The 27,128-nt window shown below is 53.2% G+C and overlaps 10 protein-coding genes across 10 annotated transcripts; 5 read left to right on the top strand and 5 right to left on the bottom strand.

Moving 5' to 3' along the window:
- Positions 1 to 25: 25 nt before the first annotated feature.
- BO72DRAFT_398049 (snoRNA-binding rRNA-processing protein PWP2) lies at positions 26 to 3,202 on the bottom strand. Its single transcript, XM_040942074.1, has 5 exons — positions 3,140 to 3,202; positions 2,941 to 3,053; positions 2,383 to 2,878; positions 2,086 to 2,333; positions 26 to 2,036 (listed from the first exon to the last, which is right to left on the bottom strand). The coding sequence occupies exons 1-5, from the start codon at positions 3,155 to 3,157 to the stop codon at positions 203 to 205; spliced, it is 2,709 nt and encodes a 902-aa protein (XP_040804347.1). The 5' UTR covers positions 3,158 to 3,202; the 3' UTR covers positions 26 to 202.
- Positions 3,203 to 3,526: 324 nt separating this feature from the next.
- Positions 3,527 to 5,573, top strand: aspC (septin CDC12). The gene is made up of 7 exons (XM_040944021.1): positions 3,527 to 3,802; positions 3,876 to 3,889; positions 3,943 to 3,985; positions 4,045 to 4,207; positions 4,269 to 4,579; positions 4,638 to 5,146; positions 5,202 to 5,573. Exons 1-7 carry the CDS (start codon positions 3,761 to 3,763, stop codon positions 5,269 to 5,271), a joined length of 1,152 nt encoding a protein of 383 aa, XP_040804346.1. The 5' UTR covers positions 3,527 to 3,760; the 3' UTR covers positions 5,272 to 5,573.
- On the top strand, positions 5,531 to 7,222 carry BO72DRAFT_302344 (WD40 repeat domain-containing protein). Its single transcript, XM_040940444.1, has 4 exons — positions 5,531 to 5,843; positions 5,896 to 6,234; positions 6,302 to 6,937; positions 7,069 to 7,222. The coding sequence occupies exons 1-4, from the start codon at positions 5,789 to 5,791 to the stop codon at positions 7,089 to 7,091; spliced, it is 1,053 nt and encodes a 350-aa protein (XP_040804345.1). The 5' UTR covers positions 5,531 to 5,788; the 3' UTR covers positions 7,092 to 7,222.
- Positions 7,223 to 7,335: 113 nt separating this feature from the next.
- BO72DRAFT_302349 (uncharacterized protein) lies at positions 7,336 to 7,885 on the top strand. Its single transcript, XM_040940445.1, has one exon. It carries the CDS (start codon positions 7,406 to 7,408, stop codon positions 7,685 to 7,687), a length of 282 nt encoding a protein of 93 aa, XP_040804344.1. The 5' UTR covers positions 7,336 to 7,405; the 3' UTR covers positions 7,688 to 7,885.
- Positions 7,886 to 9,816: 1,931 nt separating this feature from the next.
- BO72DRAFT_456234 (ACT domain-containing protein) lies at positions 9,817 to 11,295 on the bottom strand (the record flags this gene model as incomplete). Its single annotated transcript, XM_040946263.1, has 2 exons — positions 9,817 to 10,795; positions 10,850 to 11,295. The coding sequence occupies 2 exons, from the start codon at positions 11,293 to 11,295 to the stop codon at positions 9,817 to 9,819; spliced, it is 1,425 nt and encodes a 474-aa protein (XP_040804343.1).
- A 1,699-nt stretch (positions 11,296 to 12,994) lies between these two features.
- Positions 12,995 to 13,648, top strand: BO72DRAFT_302208 (uncharacterized protein). Its single transcript, XM_040940443.1, has one exon. The coding sequence runs from the start codon at positions 13,101 to 13,103 to the stop codon at positions 13,440 to 13,442; it is 342 nt and encodes a 113-aa protein (XP_040804342.1). The 5' UTR covers positions 12,995 to 13,100; the 3' UTR covers positions 13,443 to 13,648.
- A 1,668-nt stretch (positions 13,649 to 15,316) lies between these two features.
- BO72DRAFT_302085 (uncharacterized protein) lies at positions 15,317 to 15,897 on the top strand. The gene has a single exon (XM_040940441.1). The coding sequence runs from the start codon at positions 15,459 to 15,461 to the stop codon at positions 15,801 to 15,803; it is 345 nt and encodes a 114-aa protein (XP_040804341.1). The 5' UTR covers positions 15,317 to 15,458; the 3' UTR covers positions 15,804 to 15,897.
- Positions 15,898 to 16,645: 748 nt separating this feature from the next.
- On the bottom strand, positions 16,646 to 18,662 carry BO72DRAFT_475332 (SKIP/SNW domain-containing protein; the record flags this gene model as incomplete). The annotated part of the gene is made up of 3 exons (XM_040947322.1): positions 18,440 to 18,662; positions 16,881 to 18,347; positions 16,646 to 16,819 (listed from the first exon to the last, which is right to left on the bottom strand). The coding sequence occupies exons 1-3, from the start codon at positions 18,584 to 18,586 to the stop codon at positions 16,646 to 16,648; spliced, it is 1,788 nt and encodes a 595-aa protein (XP_040804340.1). The 5' UTR covers positions 18,587 to 18,662.
- A 265-nt stretch (positions 18,663 to 18,927) lies between these two features.
- BO72DRAFT_445343 (J domain-containing protein) lies at positions 18,928 to 22,123 on the bottom strand. The gene is made up of 4 exons (XM_040944020.1): positions 21,937 to 22,123; positions 21,157 to 21,877; positions 20,708 to 21,055; positions 18,928 to 20,639 (listed from the first exon to the last, which is right to left on the bottom strand). Exons 2-4 carry the CDS (start codon positions 21,715 to 21,717, stop codon positions 19,167 to 19,169), a joined length of 2,382 nt encoding a protein of 793 aa, XP_040804339.1. The 5' UTR covers positions 21,718 to 21,877; positions 21,937 to 22,123; the 3' UTR covers positions 18,928 to 19,166.
- A 378-nt stretch (positions 22,124 to 22,501) lies between these two features.
- BO72DRAFT_302120 (uncharacterized protein) lies at positions 22,502 to 26,135 on the bottom strand. The gene is made up of 4 exons (XM_040940442.1): positions 26,041 to 26,135; positions 24,843 to 25,979; positions 23,854 to 24,772; positions 22,502 to 23,788 (listed from the first exon to the last, which is right to left on the bottom strand). The coding sequence occupies exons 2-4, from the start codon at positions 25,772 to 25,774 to the stop codon at positions 22,751 to 22,753; spliced, it is 2,889 nt and encodes a 962-aa protein (XP_040804338.1). The 5' UTR covers positions 25,775 to 25,979; positions 26,041 to 26,135; the 3' UTR covers positions 22,502 to 22,750.
- Positions 26,136 to 27,128: the final 993 nt, after the last annotated feature.

Here is a 27,128-nt window from a genome sequence, read left to right as displayed (position 1 = left end):
TAATTCTGAAAGTTTATTATTCGGTGTATATGTACTACATATCCTATAAACACAGCATCGGACTCCTAAAACTTTTGCTGTCCCCTTTCTCTTTCCAAGTATACCACAGATTCAACGCCAGGAGCACATGCGAAGCCAAACAGATGACCGGAGGGGAACAAGAACGACAGGAGTATCAGGGTACAAAAACAGTGACATACAATCATTCAAGGCCCATCCATTCCCCACCAGCCTCCTCCGCTGCCTCTTCCATGGTCTCGTCCTCGCCATTGGTAGCCTCAGCATCACCATTGAGGGCAGCGAGAATAAGACTGGGTTGCTTCTTGCCTGCAAGCACAGGTTTTGCCAGGAGGAAGTTGAGATCATAGATATTCTTGTCTGTCAGTCTCTTCAGGCTGTTATGTATCTCATCGATGACACGTTGCACAGCACGAAGCTCTGGTGCGAAAGTGCCCGCATTCTCCTTGAAGTAGCGACCATGGGCGCTGAAAAGAGACTCAATCCACAACAAGTTGAACTCCAAGTGCGGAGTTTCTTCGGCAGCGTTGGCGACGAAGCGAAGGAGGCGAGGGAGGTAAACTGTCGGCACAGCACGCACAACATGGGGAATATCGCCCGGAGGGATGGCTTCATGGACTGCCCGGATGAGCTTCTTTTCGTTCAGACGGAATGCCATGATGAACGCCTTAAGGAATGTGTTGTCATCGTCCGTTTGGCCGGTTGCTGCGGCCTGCTTGGCGGCCTCGAGGGTCTCCAAAATGCTAGACGGGGTGATCGAGATATCGAGATCATAAGGATCAAACACCACATCGGTATCCAAACTATAGATAAGGAGACCTTCTGTGGAGGCCGCACAGAACGAACGGCCAGCCGGTGAAAAGTCGACTCCTGTGACTCGGACCTCCGGTCTGACTTTCCGAGATCCGGGGTCACCACGCTTCGCGCCAGGGAGGCTGCGATCAATGCGGTCCTCAACTTCTGAAGCCTCACCTGCCTCATCGATAAGCTCGCGAGGGCCAGCCTCCGTCATATTGCGGCTATTGAGGATTTCCTGAGTACCCTCGAGCGAGGTATTGACCGACACAGTATACTTCTTCACCATCGATCCTGTTGCGACATCATACAAACAGATGTACTTGCTGTTTCCGGCGGCCAGAATACAACTGCCGTCCGCGCTGTACTTGATGCAGCGGAAGGACTTGGTTCCTGCGGCGTTTGCGGCGGTCTGTCGGTCACTGGTCTTCCGACCTCCTGAGACATCACGACGGCCGTCAACACCGCCAATCTGGACGGCATCGTTGACAGACCAGAACGTTAGCTGTCCGTCCAAGCTCGACGCAGCAACCTGCTTGCCATCGGGTCTGAAAGCCACATCCAACACATCAGCCTGTAGTTGCAAGGGTTCACTCGTCTGCGTCCGTCCGAAGATGCTCCAGATGCGGACAGTGTGATCCCAACTACCGCTCACCAGGTGGTTACCGTCGGCTGCAAATGAAAGGGCCGAAACAGGACCTTCGTGGCCGGCAAGTTGATCGAGCAGTTGTCCCGTTTGTACGGACCAAACATGAATATCGAATGAGTCCGGAGAGCCAGCGCAAACCACCTCCCCACTTGGGTCGACTGCGAGTGAGGAGAAAGACAACCGAGTCGGAGCAGTAAATGTCCGGAAGTTTCGGTAGCGGATAAGATCCCAAGCTCTGATGGAGCCGTCCAATGACGCTGTAAACAGAACATTTCCCTTCTTGGAGAACTCGCATGCCGTGACGGCGCTTGTGTGTTCTGTGAAGGTCACAATGCAGAAACCAGATTTGACATCCCAGACCTTGATCTTTCCGTCATCGGCTGCAGTCACAACTCTTTGACCGTCGGGAGAATATGTCAGAGTGTTCATAGAGTCAAGGTGACCTTGTTGCTTCAGAATGTACGATTCGGATTGCCATTCCCACACCAACAGTTGTCCATGCTTGGAAGAGCCAAAGGCCAGCCACTCGCCCGTTTTGTTGATCGTCACGCAGTCGATGTTACTTTGAGAAACACTGCACTGACGTTAGTCTTGTCTAATAGAGTCTAGGCGCATATGCATACCTCAATTGGTGGATCTGATTGAATTCCGGCATGTCATATAGCCCGAACAACCCGTTGGAGAACCCAACAACCAGAAGATTCGTGGGCGCGTGGAAAGCAGCGCAGTTGACCTTTGCGTCATTCTGCATGAAGAAATCCTTCTTGACAATCCTCCATCGGGCATCCGCAATATCCTCCATAGTCTCCGGATCCTTCTTTGTAACATATTCCCATCGGAAGACAGCGCCGTCGGAACTGATAGTGTAAATCTACCCATGCTTAGTGCGCATTCAAGGGCGAAATAATACCCGAACTTACCGATTCTTGGTCGGCGGAGAAATAAGCGGCTTTCACTCCCTGACGATGGCCAGCCAGCGTTGTGGGCTCAAAACCCTCTTCCGGATCCAAGCTCCATATCCGCGCGGTCAAATCCTTGGAGGCTGTGATCAGGAAGCGGGAGTCGCTCGACCATTCGAGATGTTGAACCACATCGAAATGACCGGTGAGGTCGCGGTGTAGAACAAAAGGCGCAAACTCAATCTCTCCGTTGTTGTCGGTACCAGGCGTAGTCGGGGTGTTCCAGAACTGCAGCCGTCTTCCTACACCCACAGCGAAAAATCGACCGGATGGGGCGAACTTGAGAGCGGAGACACGGCCTTTGAAAGAGAAGTGGTGAATGACAATTCGGCGCAAAAAGTTGGTCAGGATGGCGCGGCCATTCTCGTCAATGGTCAAGAGAAGTTTTCCATTCGGGGAGAGCGCCAGATGGTCGATGTTGGTGCGATGCGCGAAGGGAAGGGTATAAGAAGTGTTGCTTCACAAGGAAAATGATATCAGTATATAATGCCGATATTCCCAAGGCGCGAAAGCACATACTGTACTAGATCGAAAACCGAGACCTGGTTTCCCACCGGCGAGAGCAAAGAGTTGCCATCGGGTGTGAAGAGCAGATTACCTTTGCGATAAACCGTCCCCAGTAGGTTGGAAAACTAGATATAGCTGTCAGTTCCAATGCTCCTCTCTTTACTGCTTTTTATATTCGCAGAGATAACAATCGTAAGAGCAATCAACGCACCTTGAAATCCGTCTTCATTGTCGCCGACCGGATCCGTTCGCGCCGCAGCAAGCCTTCCTCTAGTCTTTAATTCATCGGTCGATCTTCAAAAAAATCGGCCTGCCCAAAACGGACGATAAGGAACGGATCGACGGTTCCTCCGACCCCGACCACATTAGTCTTCAATAGTGCTAGCGCCATCCGGGGCCTTAGTCTGACAGGCTAGTCCTGATGGGGGTAATTGACAGCCTGAGGCTTGCACCGTTCCCTTTCTTCCCCCTCAATCATCGCAGTCACGCTCGCTTGTTTGCATCCTGTTTGCTTGGGGGGCGGATTCAGGGGCAGCAACCAGTCGAAGAAGGCACGACTTCCCGATCTATCATCCCATTCCATCCCCAAAGTCTCCCTCGCTCTCTCTCTTTCTTCCTCTAACTCTTCCCCCCTCCCCCCCGACGGTCGTTGTCTCATCCTATTTCTACTCCGCTTCTCGTCGTCCGTCCTCTCGTTTAATTCTTCTCTCTCTTCTACCCCGTTGGCCCCATCGCCCCATTCGTCCTAGGCCAGCGTTGTCCTTCTCCCGCTATCCTCTATTTACTTCGTCTGGTACCGCTCCATTAAGTTCCAGCTCAACCCCTTACCATCATGTCTTCTACCGAAACCGCCTCTCCCATTGGCATTGCCAACGTATGTATTAAGATAAGCAACTATTGTCTCTTGATCTGGAAAGAACATGAAACTGACAATCCGATATGAATAGCTTCCCAACCAGCGGTATGCCATGCGAAACAATGCCAGCCATGACCGGTACTAACGAAGATGTCCAGACACAAGATCGTCGCTAAGCGTGGTGCTGCTTTCACGATTATGGTTGGTTAACCATGAAACCACAATTTCATAGCGGGACCAAGCTCATTAGATAACCATAGGTTGCTGGAGAATCTGGCTTGGGAAAGACCACCTTCATCAACACTCTGTTCTCCACGACCATCAAGAACTACGCCGATCACAAGCGCCGTCATCAGAAGCAGGTCGACCGGACTGTTGAGATTGAGATCACCAAGGCGGAGCTTGAGGAGAAGTTCTTCAAAGGTTATTAGCGGATTTTCCTGGCTCTCCCAAACAATAGCTAATGCTCCGGAACCCGCTGTAGTTCGCCTGACTGTTATTGATACCCCCGGCTTTGGAGACTATGTCAACAACCGCGACTCCTGGCAACCAATCATTGAATTCCTCGACGACCAGCATGAATCCTACATGCTGCAGGAGCAGCAGCCCCGCCGCTCCGACAAGATCGATATGCGTGTGCACGCCTGCTTGTACTTTATCCGCCCTACTGGACACACCCTGAAGCCTCTGGACATTGAGGTCATGAAGCGCCTCAGCTCCCGTGTCAACCTTATTCCCGTCATCGCCAAGGCCGACACCCTCAGCCCTACCGACTTGGCCCGTTATAAGCAGAGAGTGAGCAACCTGCATGAATTCCAGCAAGTACACACATTGACTTTCGTGACTTTCCTAGATCCGTGCCGTCATCGAGGCCCAGGGCATCAAGATTTACACTCCCCCGATTGAGGAAGACGACGAGCACGCCGCTACCCATGCGCGCAGCCTTATGGCCGCCATGCCCTTCGCAGTTATCGGATCGGAGAAGGACGTCAAGACCAGCGACAACCGGGTTGTGAAGGGTCGCCAATACGCTTGGGGTGTTGCCGAGGTTGAGAACGAGGATCACTGCGACTTCAAGAAGCTGCGCTCGATCCTAATCCGCACTCACATGCTGGACCTTATTCACACCACCGAAGAACAACACTACGAAGCGTACCGTGCGCAACAGATGGAAACTCGCAAGTTCGGCGAGGCTCGCCCCAGAAAGCTCGACAACCCCAAGTTCAAGGAAGAGGAAGAGAACCTGCGCAAGCGTTTCACCGAGCAGGTCAAGGTTGAGGAACAGCGATTCCGCCAGTGGGAGCAGAAGCTTATTTCGGAGAGAGACCGTCTCAACAAGGACTTGGAGGCTACACACGCTGCGTATGTCTTCCACACCCCACATTCGTTGGAGTCTTATTATGCTGACCGATCGCAGTATCAAATCTCTCGAACAGGAGATCGAGTCACTGCAGGGCTCTTCCACTCGGAGCCACGGACGTCGTTGAGATACTTCAGGACTGGCTTCGACTGTGTATCGGGCGGAAGGAAACGCAAACGAACTGTGCTTTCTACTACGCGACTAATATCTTTACATCTGACTACCCCTTCAACTCTCTTCTTTTCATGTTGATTTTCGGATTTTTTTGTGCTCAGGGGGGACTATACGTCTCGAGCCGTGACGCCCAACACGGACCGGTTTGTTCGCTCTTCTGATTTTTCCTTCTGGTAACTAGCGATGGTTTGACTACATCTTCGATAATAACCCACTTGTACTTCGTAGCATGTCAATACAGATTTAATTAGTGCGTGGGAGTTTCTGGTGGACTGAATAGAATGTTGCAGCGGCCGGAAATGCGGAGTAAGGCCGTGGTCCGCCGGCGGTGAGCCGCACCTCCATCTTTCCCCAATCTTTATGCCGCCCGGTTTCTTTTCCCTGCATCCCCGGACATAGCGATTTCAAATCTTTTGAACAGCCGGACTAGGTTGACGGTAGTCTGGTAATTAATTAATCTCGTCTCTCAAATGTCGAGCAAACGGTTTCCTACGCAGTTAGTTCACACGCTCAAGACGCACAATGGTGAGGCTTGTCCTACATCGCGACAGCTTCGAACCGCCTCTGACGTATGCAGGACCTGTCAACGCGGTGACATTTTCTAGCTATCCCGGAACTTACGTGCTCACCGGGTCGAGCGATCGTGCTGTGCACCTCTCGCGGGCCGTCCCTACGAGCAACAATGGCACAGTGATCGAAACGACCTCTCCGATCCAGCGATACGAAGCACACGGATACTCGGTGCTCGACGTTGCCGTCGCGGCCGATAATGCGCGGTTCGCAAGCGTGGGCGGAGACAGACAAGTGTTCCTGTGGGATGTCGAGCAAGGAGGGACCACTCGACGCTGGAGTGGACACAATGCGCGAGTGGAAGCGGTTCAGTTCGCTGGCGACGGCGATTCGGTCGTGGTGTCTGGTATGTTTTTTTTTCTTCTTTTCTTTGCGGGGGGCTGCTCGCAATCAACTAAGACGGCCCCATATAGGTAGCGCGGATACGACCATCAACCTCTGGGATTGCAAGTCCAACTCGCACAAGCCAATCCAGACGCTGACGGAAGCGCGGGATACCGTTTCCTCGCTGCACGTGCACATGCCCACCTATTCCATTGCCAGCGGCAGCTACGACGGCCGGCTACGCGTCTACGATATCCGCATGGGTCGCACCACGGTCGATGTCCTGGCGCATCCGGTCACGAGCGTGCGCTGCTCGACGGACGGGCACGCCGTGCTGGCGTCGACGCTGGACGGGCGGATCCGCATGCTCGATCGCAGTGACGGGAGACTCCTGCAGGCGTTTGGGAAAGAGAAAGAGATTGTTGGAGGGGAGAGGGAGGAGAAGAGTAGTTTCATGCTTGGGCAGCCCGGTTCCCTCGTTTACCGGAACAGCGAGCTGCGGATTCGATCCGTCTTTGCCAAGACGGATGCGGTTGTTCTGAGCGGTGGTGAAGCTGAGAAGGTGAGCGGTAATAGCGCCGCGGGTGGTCAGGCAGCCGTGTTCGCTTGGGATGTGCTCAGCGGAGAAATTATCGCTGCGGTTCCTGCTGGTCCGGGGGTGAAGGCTGTGAGTGCCGTGGCGTGGAATGAGAAGGGAGGTTGTTGGGCCGGTGGGTGCTCGGATGGTATGTTTCCTTTCTCGGTTGTTCAATTATTCTTCTGTCGGCTATTCTATTTCATTAACCTATCTCGTGCCTTTCGAGAAACCACCCGTCAATCCTGTGGAATCTCTTTTACTCACCAATCGTTATCACAGGCACCGTTAAAGTCTATCGCTAGCCCCCGGGAAAAAAAATTGAGAATGGTGGTGGGTGAGATTTGAGCTGCGAGGTCATGGCCATAAAACCCAGCCATCGGGACCAATCAATCTACTGCTCCACTTCACCCTCTCCAACTGCTTCTGCGCTTTGACAACTTGGCTGCTTACCCTTGCTCGTATTTCCCTCTAACCACGAGAACCGACTGGCTACCGTGCCTTGGGATTTGGCTCGACGCCACCAGACGCCCACGTGTGCGTTTTCTGTTTTCCCTTATCGAGATTGAGACCGACACTAACGTTGTCAGCCTCATATACCCTCGCCTAGCCTGATGCAATGCCGCGGACAGCCGACAGTGACGTGACGAGAGGACAAACGCACCCAGTCACTGTGCAAGAATTGTTGTGCTACTTCAGCTGTAAACTCTGGGGCCATACTCGAAAGGATCACACCTCAGTCACGCAACATACTTGCCTAGTACACCATCTTCTCGAATCACCGCAACCCGAATTTCGCCGCCGGGTGGCCTTACTTATCCGCTCGAGGCCGGGGGGGGGCTGGGGCTATTGCCTACTCGGGTACTTGGTCATACCGGCAGTTACCTCTCTCACCACCTAGAGTCTTAGGTACAACTGCCCACAAATTCCAGAACCAAGAAGACGCAAGCTCCCTCACGATTCCTCAAGCCTGAGAGCAGTTCAAACTCCACCGAAAATATCCGACCCAACCCACCTCTACAATTCGCCTCCTGCGCCGCCGTTGATCAGACATTCCCCTAACTAAGCCCGTTATCCCGCCTCTACTGATCCGCTCGCCCACCAGAAAGACGGCCTTTAACTGCTACTATTATATAGAAAGCAATAGAAGCAGCGCACCCATGCTCACAGGATGGAACCACGAACCTACCGATCCCGCGGGCTCAGACGGACCCACCGCAGTATTGGGTTTGTTTAGCACGGACGGATATAGCTTCCTCCTATAGCTTACACTACCCTACACTACACCACGTATAATACTACATACAGTACACACAGTACAATTCATACCATACTATCCTATAATCCACTACCCATCTACAAAGTCTCCCGAATCTTCGTTCCAATAACCGCCCCCACCCTTGCCACCGCATCTGGAATCGATATTTAATCCACTGCACGGGAGTATAGTATACAGTACACGGTATCGTATCCACAGTACCTTACTCAGTAACTTATATAGTTAGTACAGTAAATGGATGAAATCCCGTAAAGGGTAGTCAATTGTGACCTCACATCCTTGATCTACTCTACTCCTATGCCTACGGAGTACTCCGTACAGTACTCACCATTGGCAATTCCCCTCGGATCCGATCCGGTCGAAGCGGCTGGATATCATATCATATCATATCATACCATATCAACTCATATCCGTATATGATCGGTCCGACGCCTTTGCCCCACCCCCAAAACTCATCTGGGGAAAGGAAAGGGGGCTACGGGGCCCCAGCCCCCTGGGGCCGGGGAAAGGGGACTACCTAGTTATCGTCTCGAGATGATCATGCCGGGACGTTGCGGTGCGGTGTAATTTGACTTATGTGATTGTGCTTGAGGTACCGGGAGGTAGGTAGGGAGATATGTAAGTTAAATTAACCTGCACTCTATCTGTACAGTTACGCGGAGAGGAGTCTACGGTGAAGGATGGATGGAGTGGGGTACACTGTAGACTGTAGCCTGGGTTGATTGTGGGGGGCCGGGGGGTGGACTTAGAGCTTATGGACATTTCCGGTGAAGTACGGGGTACAGAACGGTGATTGTAGATTTGCTCCATACTGGGCTCTGAGCTTGTTGCGATGGGAGTTAGGGAGGTAGGTAGGTAGGGATGAGGCGTCTGGTCTACCGTACGATCCTGACAAATGTAGGCAGACGGACAAGTAGACAAGTAGGCAAGTAGGCATGTAGGCAAGTAGGCATGTAGGCAAGTAGGCAAGTAGGCAACGCCACAGGCGGCAGGCGGGCTTGTTGCCTCCGTTGCCCCTGAGACTTGATCTCACTCACGGGGTATACGATACACTGGATGTGGCAACCGACATTGTCCCGCGGGCATGGCAGTGTGTTGTCTACATGCCAATCACCTCGGAGAAGGAAGTTACAGACAGTTATGTCAATTCAATATGAATCAAATGACTAGGTAGCCATGATTACCGGCAACTCCGGAGTCTCACGGCCAGTGCATGCACGGATCACGGTATCGAAAAGTAAATAACCTCAGCGATAACACCAGCTAGCCACATGCTAGCTTAGTCTGCTATATCACCGTCCAGTACTGTCACAATAATTGAAAAGAAAACAAAATATGGACAATCCGGATCCACTACCAGTCCAACAAGATCCCATGAAAATGTCTCACAATCACAGTAAACTAAATTCAGATGGCCGACGTAAATGCAACAATCTTGGAAGATTTTTGTTTTCAAGCACAAGAAACAACCAAACAACTTTTCTGGAGAGGTCATGCAGCGTAAACGACGTTTCCCAAACACCCAACTTCGCTTTGCCTGGCTTGGAGTAATTTTGTCAAAGAAACACAAACGATGATATGGGAGTATGCAACTGGCGCCAGGAACACACAATGCAAGAAATGGCGAGGTCAATGCAACAATTTGGTATCTGGACGTAAAGCAATGAAAACTTTGTATAAAAACACATCAAACGAAATTTTAAGAAGGGGATAATGTGCGAGTTATTCGTGTAAGGCAGCGAACGGCAAAGCTAAATCTCGAGAGCCTCAATTGCGGCTTCGGGCTCGTGACTTTCCGCTTCCAAGGCTTCCACGGCTCGGTGCAACTCATGCTCACCAACCAGAATGGTGCCCGCGCGGGCCGTGCTGAGGAAACTTATTTCCACGGCATCCATCGACAGGTCCATGTCCGGTTGCAAGCGATGGGTTGCAACGTTGGCGTCGAGGCCAAGAGGTCGCACTGGTCCGCCGGATCCCCAGCTGGAGGAGAGGAAGGGTTTGAAGGCACTGTCCAGAGAGGTGCCCGAACCATTGTAGGAACGAGACAGGAAGGTGGAGACATCGGTGTCCTCATCGTCTCGGGCATGAGTAGCATCGGCCAGTCGACTAGCAACGCCACAAACGATGCCTGTCGCCTCAAGGGGCAGTTTGCGGAGATCCAGCATGATGGGAACTAATATCTCCTCCTTCGACCCGAGTAAAAGACTGGACTCATCATCTTCGTCCGCAGTTGTGGAGTTCCCATGCGAGAACCGCGGAAGAAGCCGTTTCTCCAGAAGTAGAGATGCCGCGGGGTCAGCAGCGGTCAAGGTAAGTGACAAGAACCGTGGCTTGTCAACAATCAATGTAGTGGTGAGGGCCTCGCGCAGAATCTCAATCGAGCTGGTGTTGCTGCTGAATTGATGGTGGGCTGCACAATGCACCAGACGAAGCGAGCGATCGACAGATGGGATGATGTGGTTCTTGCGTAGTGACGAGAATGTGCGCACTTGTAGTTCATCTAAAGACGAAGGGGGAGGAGTGGCCGGAGGGGAACTCAAACTACTTGCCGAACGAGAGGAAACAGGACTGAAGCAGCTACCGTATTGAGCCTGATTGTTGTTGATGAACGCCTCCGTTGACAGTTCGAACTGGAAGCCACGCTTCTCCAGCGTCTCGATCACTTGAGTCTTGCTGCGCAGGGGGACAATGATGTAATCCGAGAAGTAGGTCGAGATGAAGAAGATGGAGCTACATCATTCCAGTCAGTGCGTTGCTCGAAATCTCAAATCAGTTGGTACGTACATTCCAGCCATGGCCAGTGGCCGGGTGAGTTCCAGGACCCGCTGGCCAGCTTCCAGACCCTCGCCGTACACCTGCATGGCAATGAAATCATCGTGGCTGATCGACAGGCGACTCTGGCTGGACGAATTGTTGCGAAGAAACTTATCGACCAATGGCGCGAAGTACTGATTGGCAAGCTGTCTTGGACACATGATGGAGCATTCCACCGGGGTGATAGAGAGGTTTAAGAATGCGGGCTGCGTATGTTTGAGCATTTCGGCACGGCCGAAGTCCTGGCCTTCCGTTCGAGCCTCAGCGATCGGAGATACCTCATGAAAGAGCACCTGCAGAATCGGGTTGAGGAAGAACGGGTAGAGATCCAGTGGAATATGCACCAGGGCCAGTCGATCTTCCTGTAATTCCACGACGGTGGTTAGTGAGATGAGCTTGAGCGGAGTAGACGCCATGCTGTGTTGTCTGTATGAAAAAGGACATGGCAATGAGGTGTACAGGGTAAGTCAAGGCTCACCATGAACTGGACCTGGGCAGAGATGAGAGACAGTGATTGCTCCATCTTGCTAGACTTTGTGGGCAGAGAAGGGCCGCAGCAGGCGTTAATTCACTGTAGTGACAGCCGACGACCAGGCAAAGTAGACAATTCAATCAGGTCAAGGTAGTGTCGGCACGGTCTAATAGCAGTCAGAGGTGAGAAGCGCAGACCGATAGTGTGGAAACTCACAGTATAGATCAAGATCGATCAGTGGTGGACAGGAGTAGAGATAGGAGTAGAAAGGAGTAAAAGGATTGATGAGATTTCAGTAATAAAAAAAGTAGACAGTCCAGTAATAAAGTATGTACCAGGCTGCGGCTGTACAGTGCAGTGCAGTGTGGTGCAGGCAAGGCAAGGCCGATCAATCGCCCGGGCGATCACTTTAATCTGGGGGATTATGACGCCAGACGGTAGGTTGAGTCAGGATACTTTGTTCGCTTTTTCTTTCTGTGCTTGAAAGACCTGAATAGTTCGTAGCCTCGATTGATCATTGTTCTCCCACCCCTGGTTACGCCATTGTTTGGACAGATGATATCAATGCAGGTGTAGCACGGAAGACGGGATTTAGTAGATCATCATCGATGCAGAAGGCAATTGAGGAGATTACGGCATGAAGGAGGAATTTGCGTCACCGTTGATTCAGTAGGAGGAGGGGAGGGGGGGGGATGGTGGTCTTGTGAGAGGATAGAGGAGATTGAAGGTTAATTGAGGGTGAAGCAAAAGAGGCAGAAGTGTAAGAAGAGGCAGATGAGGGGAAAGACCAAAAGAGGATTCGAGTTAATAGTCCACAGTAGTAGTTGTTGCAGAAGGCAGAAGAGGAGAAGAGCTTAGTTTATTTTAGAGGTGGAAAGCAGGTGACTCGACAACCACCACTTCCCTCGTGGCTGGTGATGCGATGCAATTCGTCTGTTCCCTCCAACCACACACTCACACACACACTTTTCTCTTCCGGTTTTCTCTTCTCTATTACTACACTGACTCAACTGACTCAATGTAGGTTAATGGATGGGTGGAGTCTGGACCAGTTCCTGTCCGGCTTCGAAAATGTGACACTGCGGCCTGACCGTTTCAGCAACAGTTCCACAGCGGATGTTCGGCTGGTTGTGACCAGAGTATGAAGTAGTAGTAATCCAGATTCTTTCCCCCCACGAGATTTGAGTGTCAGTCAGTCAGTCAGTAACTGTTGGAGACAGGAAAAAAGAAAAGAAAATGCAAAAGAAAGAAAAGAAAAAGAAAAAATTTAAGTTCACTGCTGATGATGACTGGCTGCAGGACAAGAGAACACACAGACACACTCGCGTTTCTTCTACAAGTCCAGTACCAGTGTACCTCGTGCGATTCCTTCCCAAGCCAAGGACGAATCGAAAAAAAGAGATCTGAGAACGAGTGCAGACTGACCCAACGAACTCTGGTTCTTATCCTTTACCTCCCCAAATTTTTTTTTCGCCTTTACGCTCACACAACCTCGACCACCACAAACCTTTTTACCTAATCCTTCGAATCGAGTCATTCCAACGCCCTTTTCCGGCCTTTATCTCTTGTCTCCAGCTGCCAGGCTCCACCGGGACCCAGACTGCTTATCAGTCGAACCAGCAAATCCCTTTGGATGGCGCCCCCGCGCTAGGCGCTGGTCCCGACCGAAGTGTTGCCCTGTGCTCAACTGCTCGGATGGATGATCGCTGGTTCTAGCGGGTTAAGTTTGCTCTCTTTTTCCTTTGGGTGATGCTCATCAATCAGCGCGCGCGCGCGCCCGCGCACGGATCGATAAGCGGACGCCTCTGGTTTGGCTCGCCAACCGTCTTCTCACTCCCTCCCTCCCACTCCCATCCTGCGCAAACCTTAGAAAGCAAGCCTCCCTCCCCCCCCCTCCACCTTCTTCTCACCTTCTCGGCTCCCCCGCACTTTCCAGGGGCAAGGATGTTCTTGTGTGATGAACGTGTGGGAGGAAAGACAAGAGCTGCTGGCTTACTAGTCAGGCACCACGGTCGCGCAAATCAGCCATCGATCCAGTCACACAGGGCCATCCTGCAGTGGGAATGTGGAAGAGTGGCGATTGACAAGTAGATTAGGGGCGCAGAGATTTTGCATCGTCGCCTTCACGTCTCAGGTAATTTGTCGGCTTCTGGATTGCAGCTAGAAGTGAGGGGGTGGCACTCTACAGACCTTACTGTATAGCAAATTGAAGGAATTGTGGCACACGCCGGCGTGTTAGTCTCGAGGAAAGAGGAGCCAAGTGGGCAATTAGTATCTGGACTGTTGAGCGGATTGTGGAGCAGTCGCTGTCCAGGTACTTCTGTGGAATTTGGACTTTTGACATCGACTGCCTGTGAGCACTGCAGTGAGCAATATATGCCAACCAGTTAGAGATGAAGCCCGACAGCAGTTTAATGGGGAGCTTGGCCTGGCCACTCATCGTGAATTTGAAGACAGAAACATCATCGCGTTTGCCTTCCGCTTCCGCTGACAACACTTGCACATGGCATGCAAGAAACTACTCAGTACATACATCCTCAAAGTAATTCCACAATCTCGGACCCGAGCGACAGGCTATCGGTTCTATATCCCAAATATCCGTCCGAGTTTCATCGCCACGCAGCGTCTGTTGGAGTACAGTCGAGCGGACGTGCTGCAGCACCAAATTCCCCGTGACAATTCCCCTAAACCCAACTGCTACGCCCTTAATAGTCCTTGTATGCCTCCGTCCACATTACCTCCGATGCCCCATCTCCAATAATGCGCTTGAAGCGCAGAGTCTAAATCCCATAGCACATTAAGACCATCGCAACCCAAACAGAATCAAGGCAATCCCACCCTCATGACCAGAGCAGGAGACAACGAAAGCGATCTCCGCCGGCGTAGTAGTGTTGTATCTGGTTGGTCGATTGAAACTTCCATCGCCCACCCACCACTCATTCCATCTTCTACTTGGTATGGAATCGTACTAGCCTGAGGTAGGTAAGCAGATAAGTAACGAACCCTATCTCCCCCCCCCCTTTTCCATTCTACCTAAGATATACCAGCCCATCCGGTAAGTCAAGTCAAGTCACCGAGTAAGTAGGTGATACCCAATAACCACCGGCTGATCGACCCGAGCAGATATCAAAAACAATGGCCTGATATCTGCCTTCGTGCATGGGCGCATCGGTGCATGCATGTATGTCTGTCTACTATCGCATTAGCTGGACTACCCAAGTCAAAAGATACAGTAACTACAGTACAGTACTTGCGATTTCCTAATGCATCTCCCAACCAAGCAGCAAGTACCCCAGCCGCAAGCCACAAGCCACAAGCCACACTTCTATTCAGCTACGCTACCCCGTACGCATCCTCACATCACATCCACCACACAGCCGAATACGAGACCACCCACGCAAAGAAACACAAAGCTGGGGGAAAAGAAAAAAGGCAGCCTGCAGCGCAGCACAGCACAGCACAGCCCTGAGCAGAGCAGTTCATGCGATCCTTCCACGCTATTTGCTTCATTTCCACCAACCAGATATCAAGCCACGATGAGGGAGGGGGAAGGGTGGTGTGGTGTGGTGTGGTGTGGCTCAGCTCAAGGTGTAGGTGTGGTGTAGCTGTAATACAGTATATAGCTTGTACCTTAGCAGAGCACAGTTATATCCCGGGTCGGAAGTTAGTACGCCATCCCGGGGTATAACGGTACTTTTTGACGAGATGGTACAGTGGATGTGTAGTCTATTCCCGTTCGCCCATTTGAACAAGGGAAGGGAAGGGAAGAAGTACCGTGCAGATGCCTCCGCACTAGGCACTGCACCGACAGTGCATCCACCTGCGGCATTATACTGGGTTATCGCCACTGATTACCTTCCAAGTAGTAACTACTGATCACCTTGACACCGGCTGGGATCACTTGTGAATGACAGATAAGGATAGCAAGATCATCCACAGATACAGTAGGTAGTCCGGGACGTTACTCGTACCTGTAGTTGACAGGAGAATGGCAAGATCATCTCCACCACCACCACCACCACCACCACCACACAAAACCAGTAACCAGCCTCCAGCTGAAACATCAAAGTCTAAGCATAAGAACCCCATGATACCAACCCAGAGATCATGCACACCAAATCCCGTTGCTCCCTACTACCCACCCAACCCACCCTACAGTACAGTACAAACTACCCAGCCAGCCAATATCCAACTCCCCCAAACAAGTCACAAGTACAAGTACAAGTACAAGTCCACCCACCCCCCACCCACCCGCACATCATCTCAACCTTCAACCCTTATCCCATCCACAGTACAGTAATACAGTACAGTACATCCATCCCACCAAGAACCCAACCCAACCAAATAACAAGGCACAAGAAACCACTCGACCAAACCTCCAACCATACACTTTCCCATAAAAAAAAAGCTTCAAACCATCAACAACATGCAAACACAAAGAAACTCCCCTAATCTCAGCTACAGCTACCAGCATCCTACTAAAGCAGTCCAAGTATCATATCGTACGACCAGCCCAGCCCAACCCAACCCAAGCTTCTAAGCTCCCCGAGCCCTGAACACATATACACTACGCAAAACCCAGGGATCCTGTTTGTGGTAGATCGGGTGACGGTGACTTTTGCTTCCTTTTTTGGAATATGCTAAGGCCGGATGGGCATGCGTTCACTGTATTCATACCAAGGTAGGGAGGGGTGTTGATGAGGTGGGTGGGTTTGAGGATGTCTACTGGAGAGAGAGAGAGAGAGAGAGAGAGGTAGTATGCGGAGGATATCTTCGTTAAGGTGCAGGAGAGGGAAGGCAACTTGAAACATTATCACGGAAGTAGAAGGGGAGTCGGGATTGGTTGTATGGATGTGGGCATTGGCATGGGCATATCGGAAATGAGATGCTATGCTCTGCTCCGCTATACTATACTAACACCCTTGTCCATGGCTGCGGCACGGGTGCTTGGATGAAGAGGGGCAGGTTTCCGATTGAATGCGGGCGGCATGCGTAGCCTACTCCAGGCTTCCAGCGAGTAGGTACATACATGCATGGGATGACCGACCACTAGCACTTATAAATGGGAGTATCTAGGAATCACCAGGGTAGTGTACAATTGTATGTAGGATTCTTTTGATCTCGAATTTAAAAATAGCATCTGGCATACCTACCTGGCAACCTTGAAACAAACCCTTCCTACCGAGAATAGTAACAGCTCAACGCCCGCAATGCATAGCACAAGATTCCGAATCCGAATTCACAAGGTACAGTCACAAGACTAAAGTTTGAAGGTATCTGATTCCACCCCACCATCAATCGTCTTCCACCCGGGGCCGTTTCGATCCACGCTCGGAACGATCGACCTCCTCGAGTCCGTAGCGCTTCTGGCCCGATGATCCCGCGCCTCCCGTGACGTCGGCGATCATGCTGTCGATACCGAACGGGTCCGTCGTGTCCTTCTCGAACTGCACGGGACCATCGCGAGCCTAGGAGAGACAGATTAGCACTCTGGCCCTGACCACAAGCAAATGGGGGAAAAAAACTCACCTCCGCCAATTCAGCTCCCTTGAAACCCTCCTTAGCTCGGCCCAGAACCTCGAACCGGCTCGACTTCTGGATCTTGCTCATCTCCTCGCCCGCTCCCTCCCCCTCGTCGTCGTCATCGAGCTGCGCACGCGGCCGGTAGATGCTGTTGATGGCGTCCTGCGCGGCGAACAGCGGCTTGTCGTAGGGGTTGTCCTCGTTGAACCCGGAGCTCATGCCACTCGTCTGGTTGAACAGCCGCGAGTCGTACATGGCCTCGGACGACTGCGTCGGCTTGGCCAGGCCCAGCGCCACCTTCTCCGAGATATCGCGGTTCTGCTCGCGCGCCATCATCTGGATCCGCCGCTCCGTGCCCATGCGCGACTGCCGCAGCTGCCGCTCCGCCTCCTGCCGCCGCTCGCGCCGCATCTGCTCCCGCTGCCGGGCCGCCCGCTCGTCCTCGTCCTCCCCGCCACTCGGCGTGCCGGACCGATCCGAATACCTCGACGGGCTGCGGCTGACACTGCGGGCGGACGGCGACCGCGAGTAATCCCGCTGACGACGACCGCCACTGCCACTGCCGCCAGCCCTCTCGTCGCGCGCCTTCTGCGCCAACGCCCGCAGATGCTCCTCCTTCTGAGCCTTCTCCTTCTCCGCCAACTTCTGCTGCATCTGGGCGCGCAGCCGCACCTCCTCCCGCGCGTGGCGGTCGGCCGTGAACAGCGCCTCGGCAAACTGCGCGAACTTGTCATTGATCGTGACATCCTGCAACCCGCGACCATCGGCCGCCAACCGCTTATCCAACGGCACGGTATAACCCTTGGGGTTCTTCCAATTCGACACGGGCGGCGGGATCTTCCAGGCCTCCTGATCCTCCGCGGTCAGCTTGCGGGGCGGGGAGTGCATGATGGGCGGCGGGGGCGAGGGCGGACCCCGAGGAATCTTCTTGTGCTTGAACTTGGGCGGCTCCATGGGATCCTGCTGGCGCTCGACGATCTTCATGATGCGATCATTCTTGCGCGAGGTGTCGCCCATCTGGTTGTTGGCGGGGGTGTAGCGCACGAACGTGGGCTCGGCGCGGCGGCCCCCGCGCACGTTCTTGGGCTTCTGGGCCGACACCGCCCCTTCCACCAGACTGGCCAGCGCGGTCTTGGTCTTCTCCATCTGCGCCGCCACCTCCTCCTCCGAGGGCCGGTCCAGCGAAATCTCGCCCATGTCGACCCGCTGCCGCAGCGGGATCAGGTCCTTGAACGAGGCGTGCACGATCCGGTTGTCGCCGTGGCCCCGCCGCGCGATCGCGTCGTACTTCACCTTCCCCTCCGCGTCCACCTGCACCGCCAGCGCGTTCGACGTCGACGCCGTCCCCTTCCGCCCCATGTCCAGCGGGTACTGCGCCACCAGGATCTCCGGGAACGCGCCGCCGTCGCCGAAGTCCTCGGGGGCCCGCGGCCGCCATCCGGCTCGGTTCTGATAGGGGGGAGGTCCGGTTCTCTAGACACAAATAAGTCAAAGTTAGTATCATATCCGCGTAGTTGGGTGTAGACTGGGGGATTCGATTAAGAAGGGTTGCGGTGGAAACCTACCCGGAGCACAATCTGAGATTCATCGAGTTGGCCGGGGCCCACGACCCGGGGCCCACGGGGCTGCGCGTGTTGTGGGAGCTCCTCCTCCTCGCCGGTGTATTTCGGCTTCGGAAGAGCCTTGAAGAGCCCCTCCGCTATGGACGCCATCGTGGTAGGGGTTCGAGATGATGATGACTTGAGGGATGGATGGGGGTGGGGGGGGAAAGGGATTCAGAGGTTGATTGCGTTTCGAGCTCGTCGGGAATGGGAAGTTTGGCGGGCGGCGGAATTGCGTCGACGGTCACGTGGTCCCGGGGCGGTGGCCATTGGGGATTTTTACTCAATACTTCTATCTGTAAGTACCTCACTCTCCTCTGAAGTTGCTGGGCGATGAGTACGCCATTCATTATCTTTGGCTACATCTTCTCGGCCAGCAGTTCAGTGTCAAGAGCTTGTCTCTAATTGAGTGGCGATTGGCAGGAAAAATGTTCAAGACAGAGCATTATACGGATGTCCATTTATATGCTTTATAGTACAGTACAGTACATCAAATCTTAGATCATCGCCAGTAAAAGAGTAGTCGATGAGAGGGGAATCACTTCGCAGGTCTATCATACACAGACAACCATCATGGAGCAAGCCCATATGCATCGTGGAGGATCCGATGTCAGTGGGTCACGTTTACATTAAGAAAGTATGAAATGAACACAACAATCAAACAACGAAGAAAAAGGCCTCATGACCTCGCTCATACCATATGCGAGCGCATAGGGCAGGTAACCCCTTCCTTGTCACCCGCTTCCACGTAATGTTCCTTGCCGTGGTACGTGTACCAGATCTTCAGGGTCTTGGGCAGCAGAGGCGCAGGGTCATAGAACCCGAGGATGTGAAACTTGGCCGAGTTCTTAGAGATCACCAACTGACCGTTGTCGACCAGCGCCATGACCGGAACAGTGACATCGGCCACATCAGGGTCCCTCTCGCTGCCATCGCTTCGCTTCTTCTTGGGGTAGTGGCCGTATTCGGCCCGGGTGATCACCAAGCCATCGTGCGCGGCCTCCCGGTCACGGCGCCGTTGCACCTGATCCATCATCAGCTGGATCGCCTGCTGACTTTCTTCCCTCTTCTTGGGTACCAGCTTCTTGAGCTGCTTCTGTCGTCGGGCGATCACCCGACGGTGCTTCCTCCGCTCCCTCGGACGGATAAACCCGAATTCCAGCGCGCAGTACGCGACCCAGGGCAGCAGGACCGCCACCGCAGCGGCATCAGCGTTAGCCGCTTCGAAGGAACACACCGTGATAGGCAATCGGATGTTCTGGCCCAGCCTGCTCCAGGAAAGGGTCATAACCAAGCCATTCGCCGATTGGACACCTACACCCAGCCCCATGCGGGCCAGGTCACCAACCCGACGGGTTCCCTCGATGTGCCAGCCAAGCGACAGGTCGAACCCGACCGTGCTCTGGACGCCAATCCTCACGGACCGGGGTTCATTCTCTTGAGGAAGGCGATAATGCCCCTCCGAGCTCCATTGGGAAAGTGATGCATCAGTGGACGGCTTGCCAGAGAAGATATTGCGAGAGTAGTTGAAGGACAGGCCACCCATCGCCGGGCTGACTGCGACTCCTACCTGCCACGCTTCCGCAGCACGGTTGTTCTTGCGGTGTTTGGAGCGGACGTCCTCAAAATCGACGTCCTCGTCCAACTCGCCGTCATCCTCATCATCGTCAATACTAGCCATATACCTGGTCGTCGGCTGGGACAAGAGACCGAATTGGAATTGGCTCAATTGTCCAGGAATAGAGAGCAGATACTTGAAGTCATCTTGAATCTCGTAACTGGGGCTTAGGAGCTGGCGGAACCAAACCGGCCAGACAAGCGTCCCACTGTCCAGATTGGCAAACACATGTTTCTCGTCGCCAATCTGCTTCGACAGCCGAGCGCCCAGCATCGGCGGAGCAGCCCAAACCGGCCGCTGGAACACCGTGTTCAGTTCTAGCCGGAAAGGCCTCGTCCCGCGGACGAGGGTGAAAGGCTTGGCCCAGTTGACATCGAGCTGTGGAAATGGCAGCACCGAAGCATTCAACGCCAGGCCCGAGTACTGAAGGAACGACAAGGCAGGCTTGCCCAGGATGCCCTTGGAGCCGGCCAGATCTCCGAAGGCGTGGTGCACGCCCACACCCAGTTGCAATTCTTTAGTCGAGATGACCAAGGGGACAGGAACCTAGACAATCAATCAGTGAGCCCTTCTCGCCTATCCCTCTATGCTCGAACGGGACCCGTAGGAATTACCTCGACAACCTCCGGCTCCTGATCTTCGATCTGAACCTGCAGTTTCTGCGTCAAATGGCGAATCTTGCCCGAGATCCCAGCATTGATGACCATCTCCGGTCCATCCCCCAGCGAACTGAGGTCAGGGACCGCACCGTCCTCGTCCGCCCCATTTTCGTTCTCGTTGTCATCGTCGTCTTCCATCTCGTCCTCCCCCGCAATATTCCTCCACGTCGGCAACGGCGCCTTGAACGCAAACGCCACGCCAAACTTCGACAATTTCGGATCCGGGACATTCAGATAGACCTCGCCGGCATCCTCATCGATAGTGATCGTATTCGAAGCATCAACGCCGAGTGTAAACGAACCCTAGCCATCGCCCCAACACAACACAAGTTAGTCAACCAGCCAACCCAAAGCATCCCCCGTCATCCCCTCCCAAATCCCCATTCAAAACGAGACGAACATACCTTGCCCTCCACCAAAGAATTCACCGCCTTCCGCTCCCTAGCCTTCATCCTCTCCAAGAACCACCGCCGAAACTCCTGCGGACTCTTCGCCTTCAAGCCTACCCTCCACTCCGCCGCCGCCCCATGGCTACCAACCCTCTCCGCCTCGCCAAACTCCTCCCGCACCCCCTCCGCCCCCAACAGATCATAGACCACGCGCTTCCGGCCGTCGATCAACGTCTCGTAGGCCTCGCGGATCCGCTCGAAGTGCTGCTTGGCCGCCTCGGCCAGGTGCGCCGGCTGCTTGTCCGGGTGGAACGAGAGGGTGAGCGCGCGGTAGGCGGAGCGGATCTGGGCGTCCGTCGGCGGCGGGTGCCGGCGCAGGTTGAGGAGGGTGTAGTAATCGGGTTCTTGAGCGTTGTCGTCCCCAGCGGTGAGGAGGTCGTAGTCTTCATCGTCGTCGTCGGCATCGTTGCTGCTGCTGCTGCTGCTGCTGTTGTTGGTGTTCACAGTCGGTTGGTGCTGCGGTAACAAGAAGGAGGAGTCCTCCGAGTCCTCCTCCCTGTCCCTTGTTGTGGACATCTTCTCAGTTATTGTCGCCCTCCCTTTTCTCCTTGCGGTACGATAGGTAGGCTAGGCAGATGTTTTGGGATTTTAGTTTAATTCGGTCGCGGCGTTGAGTGTCCTTTCAGGCGGTGCTTTTTTTCCTCCCGCGTTAAAGCAAGCTACCTTTCGGTAAATTCTGGGTGAGTGGTCAGTCAATCCCTTGCTTGGGGAATCGAATATGTCGGAGTAGAATACCCCCGTATTCCAATACTCAATAGTATGATTTATGGTATACACTCTGGCCGTTGACGATTCTGCAAAGGGCGAAAAGGAAGAAGGCCGCCTGTCTTGTCACAACGGCAAAACGCGCGCCGGAATGGGCAAGTAAGCTGGCTGGCAGCAGCAACAGTCCGCAGCCGCGGGCGGACTGGCTGGACCGTACCGAAGAACGGAGGGGCGGAAAGAGCGGGGAACTTTTTCAGGTCAGGTAGGAATGAAGTCCGGCGGGATTGAGGTTGAAGGACGGGCTTCCAAGTGGCTTAATTACCATCCCTCCTTTTGGGAAGACAGTCTCATCTCATTCTATCACTTCACTGAGCAGCATCAACTAACTGGACTAGGTATGATATTGGTCTCTCTGGGAAAGGGAAACTACTGACCCATCTGCAGTTACAGCGGATGTGCTGGCTTGCTGCAGGTCACATGTGGTACCGTTTCAATGACGTCGGAAGAAACAGCCTCGGCGGTGAGGACGTACAATGACACTAACGAGTCCACTACAATAACTACTATGTATGTAATTCGAACTGAATTAATCACAGGTCAATAACTCATAGGTATATCTATTGACTCAGTTAATGCAGTCATATGCTTCATAAAGACTCAAATGCTCGTCTCCCCACAGTATGTATGTACAATCATTCACTGTCGTGGTCACAAACCCACTCCAGAACCAAGTCAAAACAAGCCTCCCGGGTATATGATGTGTCAAATCAAAAACAACAAAATGGCCGTGCTTTGTTATTACATGCCTCCAAATGCAAAGTCAATGATCCTCCCGAAAACAGTATCAGCTTTTGGTGTCGCCAACCCAAAGGATGGTTTCGGCCGGAAAAGGGCCATTGCCAGCGCCTAGAGCACTGAGCAATCCCTCATATGGCAATGCTCCATACATAAGATCCTCGTCCGTCGATGGCTCGGCATGCTTTTGCAGCACATTGCGGGCCTTGCTATCCAGAGACGCGCTATTGCTCAGGAACGCCACTTTACCCTCGGTTTGCGTTGGGCTCGCCAGACATGCGCTCAAGGTATCAAGCCGCTCTTGGATCAAGGTAGCTAGCGCCAGGGCACTGCCCCAGAACCGAGCCAGCTCTTTGACTGCCTCAAGACCACCCTGGATGAGCGCAAGACATTTGCGCAGCTCGACCAACCGGCCTGCTGCACTGATAATATCGATCGCGGACAGAATCACATAGCCCAGAAAAGGATTCAAGATCGCTCCCTTGGCCGAACTTGGCTCCATGAGAATCCGGGTCGGTTCGTACTCCGTTGCGTACTGAACCAGTGCTTTGGTCATACGAAGGATATCAGCCGCATGGGTTCTCGCGGCGTGGATATGCTGGCTAACCACCTCCGCGCGAATGCTCTGGTGACGGCCATGTCGGTTCAGCTTCATCAACGTAGCATGATAGACCAGATGGATTGACAAGAATGCGTCTGCTTTCTTGGCACGGATGCTCCGTTCCAAATTCACGGCTGTGAACGTAAGATGGTCCGGAAGCCTTGCAATCCATTCCTCAGCGCGCCGAGCCACTGTCGAGTAGAATTGCTCAAAGTGTTCGCCATATATTTCCGTCGGGATCAACGACAACCGGAGGACATGGTCCGATACTTCTCCCCACAACGACATGATCTCAATCAAAAGTGCCATGGCGCTCGCACTGGAAATGTCGTTGTTGGAAGAAGGATTCTGGTTCAAGAAACTCTGAAAGTAAGGTACGGTGGTATATTCTTGTGCTTCAAAAACTTCTTCGCGGCAAGGAAGTCGGAGGTAAGCGGACTGGGAGGAGATGGTGACGGGTGACGGGGCATAAACGCAGGTTGTACGCTAGATCACACCAATACAATTAGCCGCGAAATAGACAGACTCAACAGGCTGGCTTGGATACTCACGTCCTTGATGAAGGCAACCCAGAATGTTCGCCTGCGACACTCAATCAAAGCCTGTGGATGCAGTCCATACTCACAGGCCTGGTTTTGATCCACAATGACTCCCCCTGCTTCGACATTATAACGAAGTCCACATACTGTACGGACGGCCGCACCAGCAGCGTCCCACGATTGCACCAGGGCTCCTATGGCGTAGTACCAAAGGCTGAGGATGATGTGGCTTTGGGCAAGCTGCAAAGACAAATTGTGTCTGCCATGCTCCACTGCGTATCGAGCTATGCGTGCGTACTTCCTCATCGCCAGCATCCTGTCGGGACGATCGGAGAATACCGATCCTAATGCCATCATCGCGTAGAGAAGCATGTTGTCTTCCAAGGATTTGGTATGGCTCGCCCTTAGCCACAGCAGAAATCGTTTTCGTGGAAAGATGTAGTACAGCCGGTCGTTCACGTAGGTGAAATAGCTTTCGATGTAGTGCACAGTAAGTTCCGGATCGGCCTCGTAAGGGTCTGTATTCCAGTCGCTCGCAAGTGGATCTTGAGGGTCCATGTCCTTCATCTCTGTCAACACTTCCGCATAATCTGGAGACACAAATGAAGACACGCTGACTGTGGTATTGGCTATGACTTCCGCTCCCGAGGATGCTCGGCCAAAACTGTACGCTTTCGGTCGAAACTGTGGCTCGTAGTCCATCACGTCTTGAGTTGTGTCAACGGCTGACGGGGTGATTATGGATGCTTCGGACTTGGGGGATAGCGAGTTCGTGCCTGGGAGGGATACTGAGCTCTCGGATGCCCGCATCGTCGAGTATGAGGGCTGAGGTGAGGCGCCATGAGTGTAACCGCCTGCAGAGTAGCTCTCCTGTGAATCGTATTTGCCCATGAGGTGCGCCGTTTTGAGTGCTGCTCGATGGCCACGAGGTCTGTGATGATATTCAGTCAGAAGCTGCAGATTTGGCCGGTACTCAGAAGCAATGTCATCAACCGACTTACGCGCTCTCGAACCTGCAGTTTCTCCCAGACTTCTGGCATTGGTCGCATTTGGGGAGGTTTGGCTGGCATTTGATTTTCTTCTCCCTACAAGTCAGACAAGCCTGTGCCAGTCTCTTCCTCGGCTTGCCGGCTTTTGTGATTCCCCAGTTTGCATTCACTGGAACGCCGTCAATAAGCTTCGGGCAGTGCGACCCATCCGCATAGATATAACACAATCCTTCTCCGTCGATGTATCTCTCATCCACCACGTGAGGCCGTACATTGCTATCTGAGGATCGATTAGCCGAGGCCATGTCGGATGTGGTTTCTGATGGGGAATAATCCCCGCCATATTCCTTATCCTGGGGTTTGAAGCCAGGATATGAGAAAGGAGTTGCGTGAATTGGGTGTCCGGACGAACTAGTAGACGCTGTGTGTATAGAGCCTTCGCGTCCGAATCCAGTGTTGGTAGAAATGTGAGACAACGGCGGCAGGCTTCGACTCTGCGATGCGACCGCCTCAGGATAAGCCCGAGAGCTTTCGTGAATGCTAGATCGCGGTATGTGTTCGTTATGATGGCGAGGGATTGGTGATCCTGTGCTACCAGTGGGAGGGGTATAAACCCCGAATCTGTGGGAGTGATATGGAGACGATGGCCGGCTCGAATGCACACTGGGCGTCAGTAACTGACTCACAGGAGGCAGTTGCTCCTTCGGCCCCAGCTGTGGCCCAGAAAGACTCGACCGCCCCGAGGCTATCTCGCCGGGTTCGCGGTTCTCTGTTGGATTGCGCTGACGCAGGAAGGGGTCCGTCCCGATCTGTAAGGGTGCGGACGTACGTGGAGGTGGGAGCTGGTATGGATGGGCTCCGGAGCCTGGCACATTAGCTGATTGTACGAACTCAATATTCAAAGGTGACCTACTCCCAAAGGGACCTGTCGAGTGATCCGACATGATGTCGGCGCTCTGGACCTAAATGCAGGGAGACTTGGCTATGAGAACGCCAATGCCACGAGGCAGAAGAAGTTTCCAATGCGATGGCTCTCAGAGCTTATAGACACTAATTGCCAGGCAGGATTTGAGCTGTCCAGCAAAGGAAAACTGTTGATCGGTGTTGTCTGAACTGCCCAGAAGTGTGATTAAGGCAATTTGACAAGCGCTGGAGACCATTTAGCCATCTCCATCTTCAAGATTGCTGAAATGAAGCTTCGTTGACTCACACTGGAACCGTAACTGTTGACGTCCCCAACTGACAGCCACAAGTGGGGTAACCGAATGGTAGTCGGATGCTTACGGGGCGTAGGGTGAAAATTGGGAGCACGTTGAATGCGACTCAGGTATGGAGCACGTTCGTCTTTCCGGTAGCAGGAATGTCACGCTATCGGATGGAACAGCAGGAGTTTCGCAACAAGAGAACCGGGTCCGCACCACGTGCGCTCACTTGGATACTTCCATTCACTGCGGGATGATGGAATCGGAGAACTTTGCAGCTAAAGACCAGTAGTCATGTTGCAGATGACCATGAAGCACTGTCAGTTTGTGAGAACTCTCCATACCAGGAACGCAGCGGGGAGATCTAGATCGTTGTCGTTGAAAGATTGATGATGATGAATTGATGATGATGAAGATGATGATGATGAAGATGATGAAAGTATCACTTGTTATAGCAGGCCTTTATGCGTCGGGATTAGAGGTGAAGGTGAGCAGGAGACCGAGATGGAGATTTTTGAGTGAGGTTGTTTTTTTTTTCAGCCCAAGAATAGCCAAATCAAGTAGATCGTTGAGAGATGATGACAGAGGGAGAGAAGAGGTTGGGGGCGAAACAGTGTTGTGCGGATGCAGATGGACGGCGAAACACACAGACAGACACACACACACATCAACTCAACACCCACGGCGGACCGAAGAAGGAAGGCAGGGCCGTCTGGAGCCAGTCAAGGCCAGTTGGTCTCTGTGCCTCGGTGGGACAATCCCTTTTATTGATCAGATCAACCACCACCTACTAGGGAAGTAGGTAGTAGGCACCTGGCAGGGTACTAGGTAGAAGGCAGAGAGTACCACTCCAACGACATCCAGCAGTCGTGAGAGGGGAAAGAAGGCCTGGTTGTGCTCTTTTCGAATTACCAGGCTTCTCCAACGCGGACCGTCGAGCCGTGCAAGACGTCAAAAGGCAGGCCAGTGTCAACTTGGCTCCAAGTTGGCCGGGAGGTTACTGCCACTAACGAATCAGATCGGGCCCGAAGTAGAGGGGCTGAGGTGCTGCTACTCTATATTGCGGCAGTGCCTCTTGAAATAGACCCAGTGATGA

This window comes from Aspergillus fijiensis (assembly GCF_003184825.1).
Source record: "Aspergillus fijiensis CBS 313.89 unplaced genomic scaffold BO72scaffold_9, whole genome shotgun sequence".
Taxonomy (NCBI): Eukaryota; Fungi; Ascomycota; class Eurotiomycetes; order Eurotiales; family Aspergillaceae; genus Aspergillus; species Aspergillus fijiensis.
Note: the sequence above shows the minus strand (reverse complement) of the source record. Positions and strands in the feature narration are given on the sequence as shown.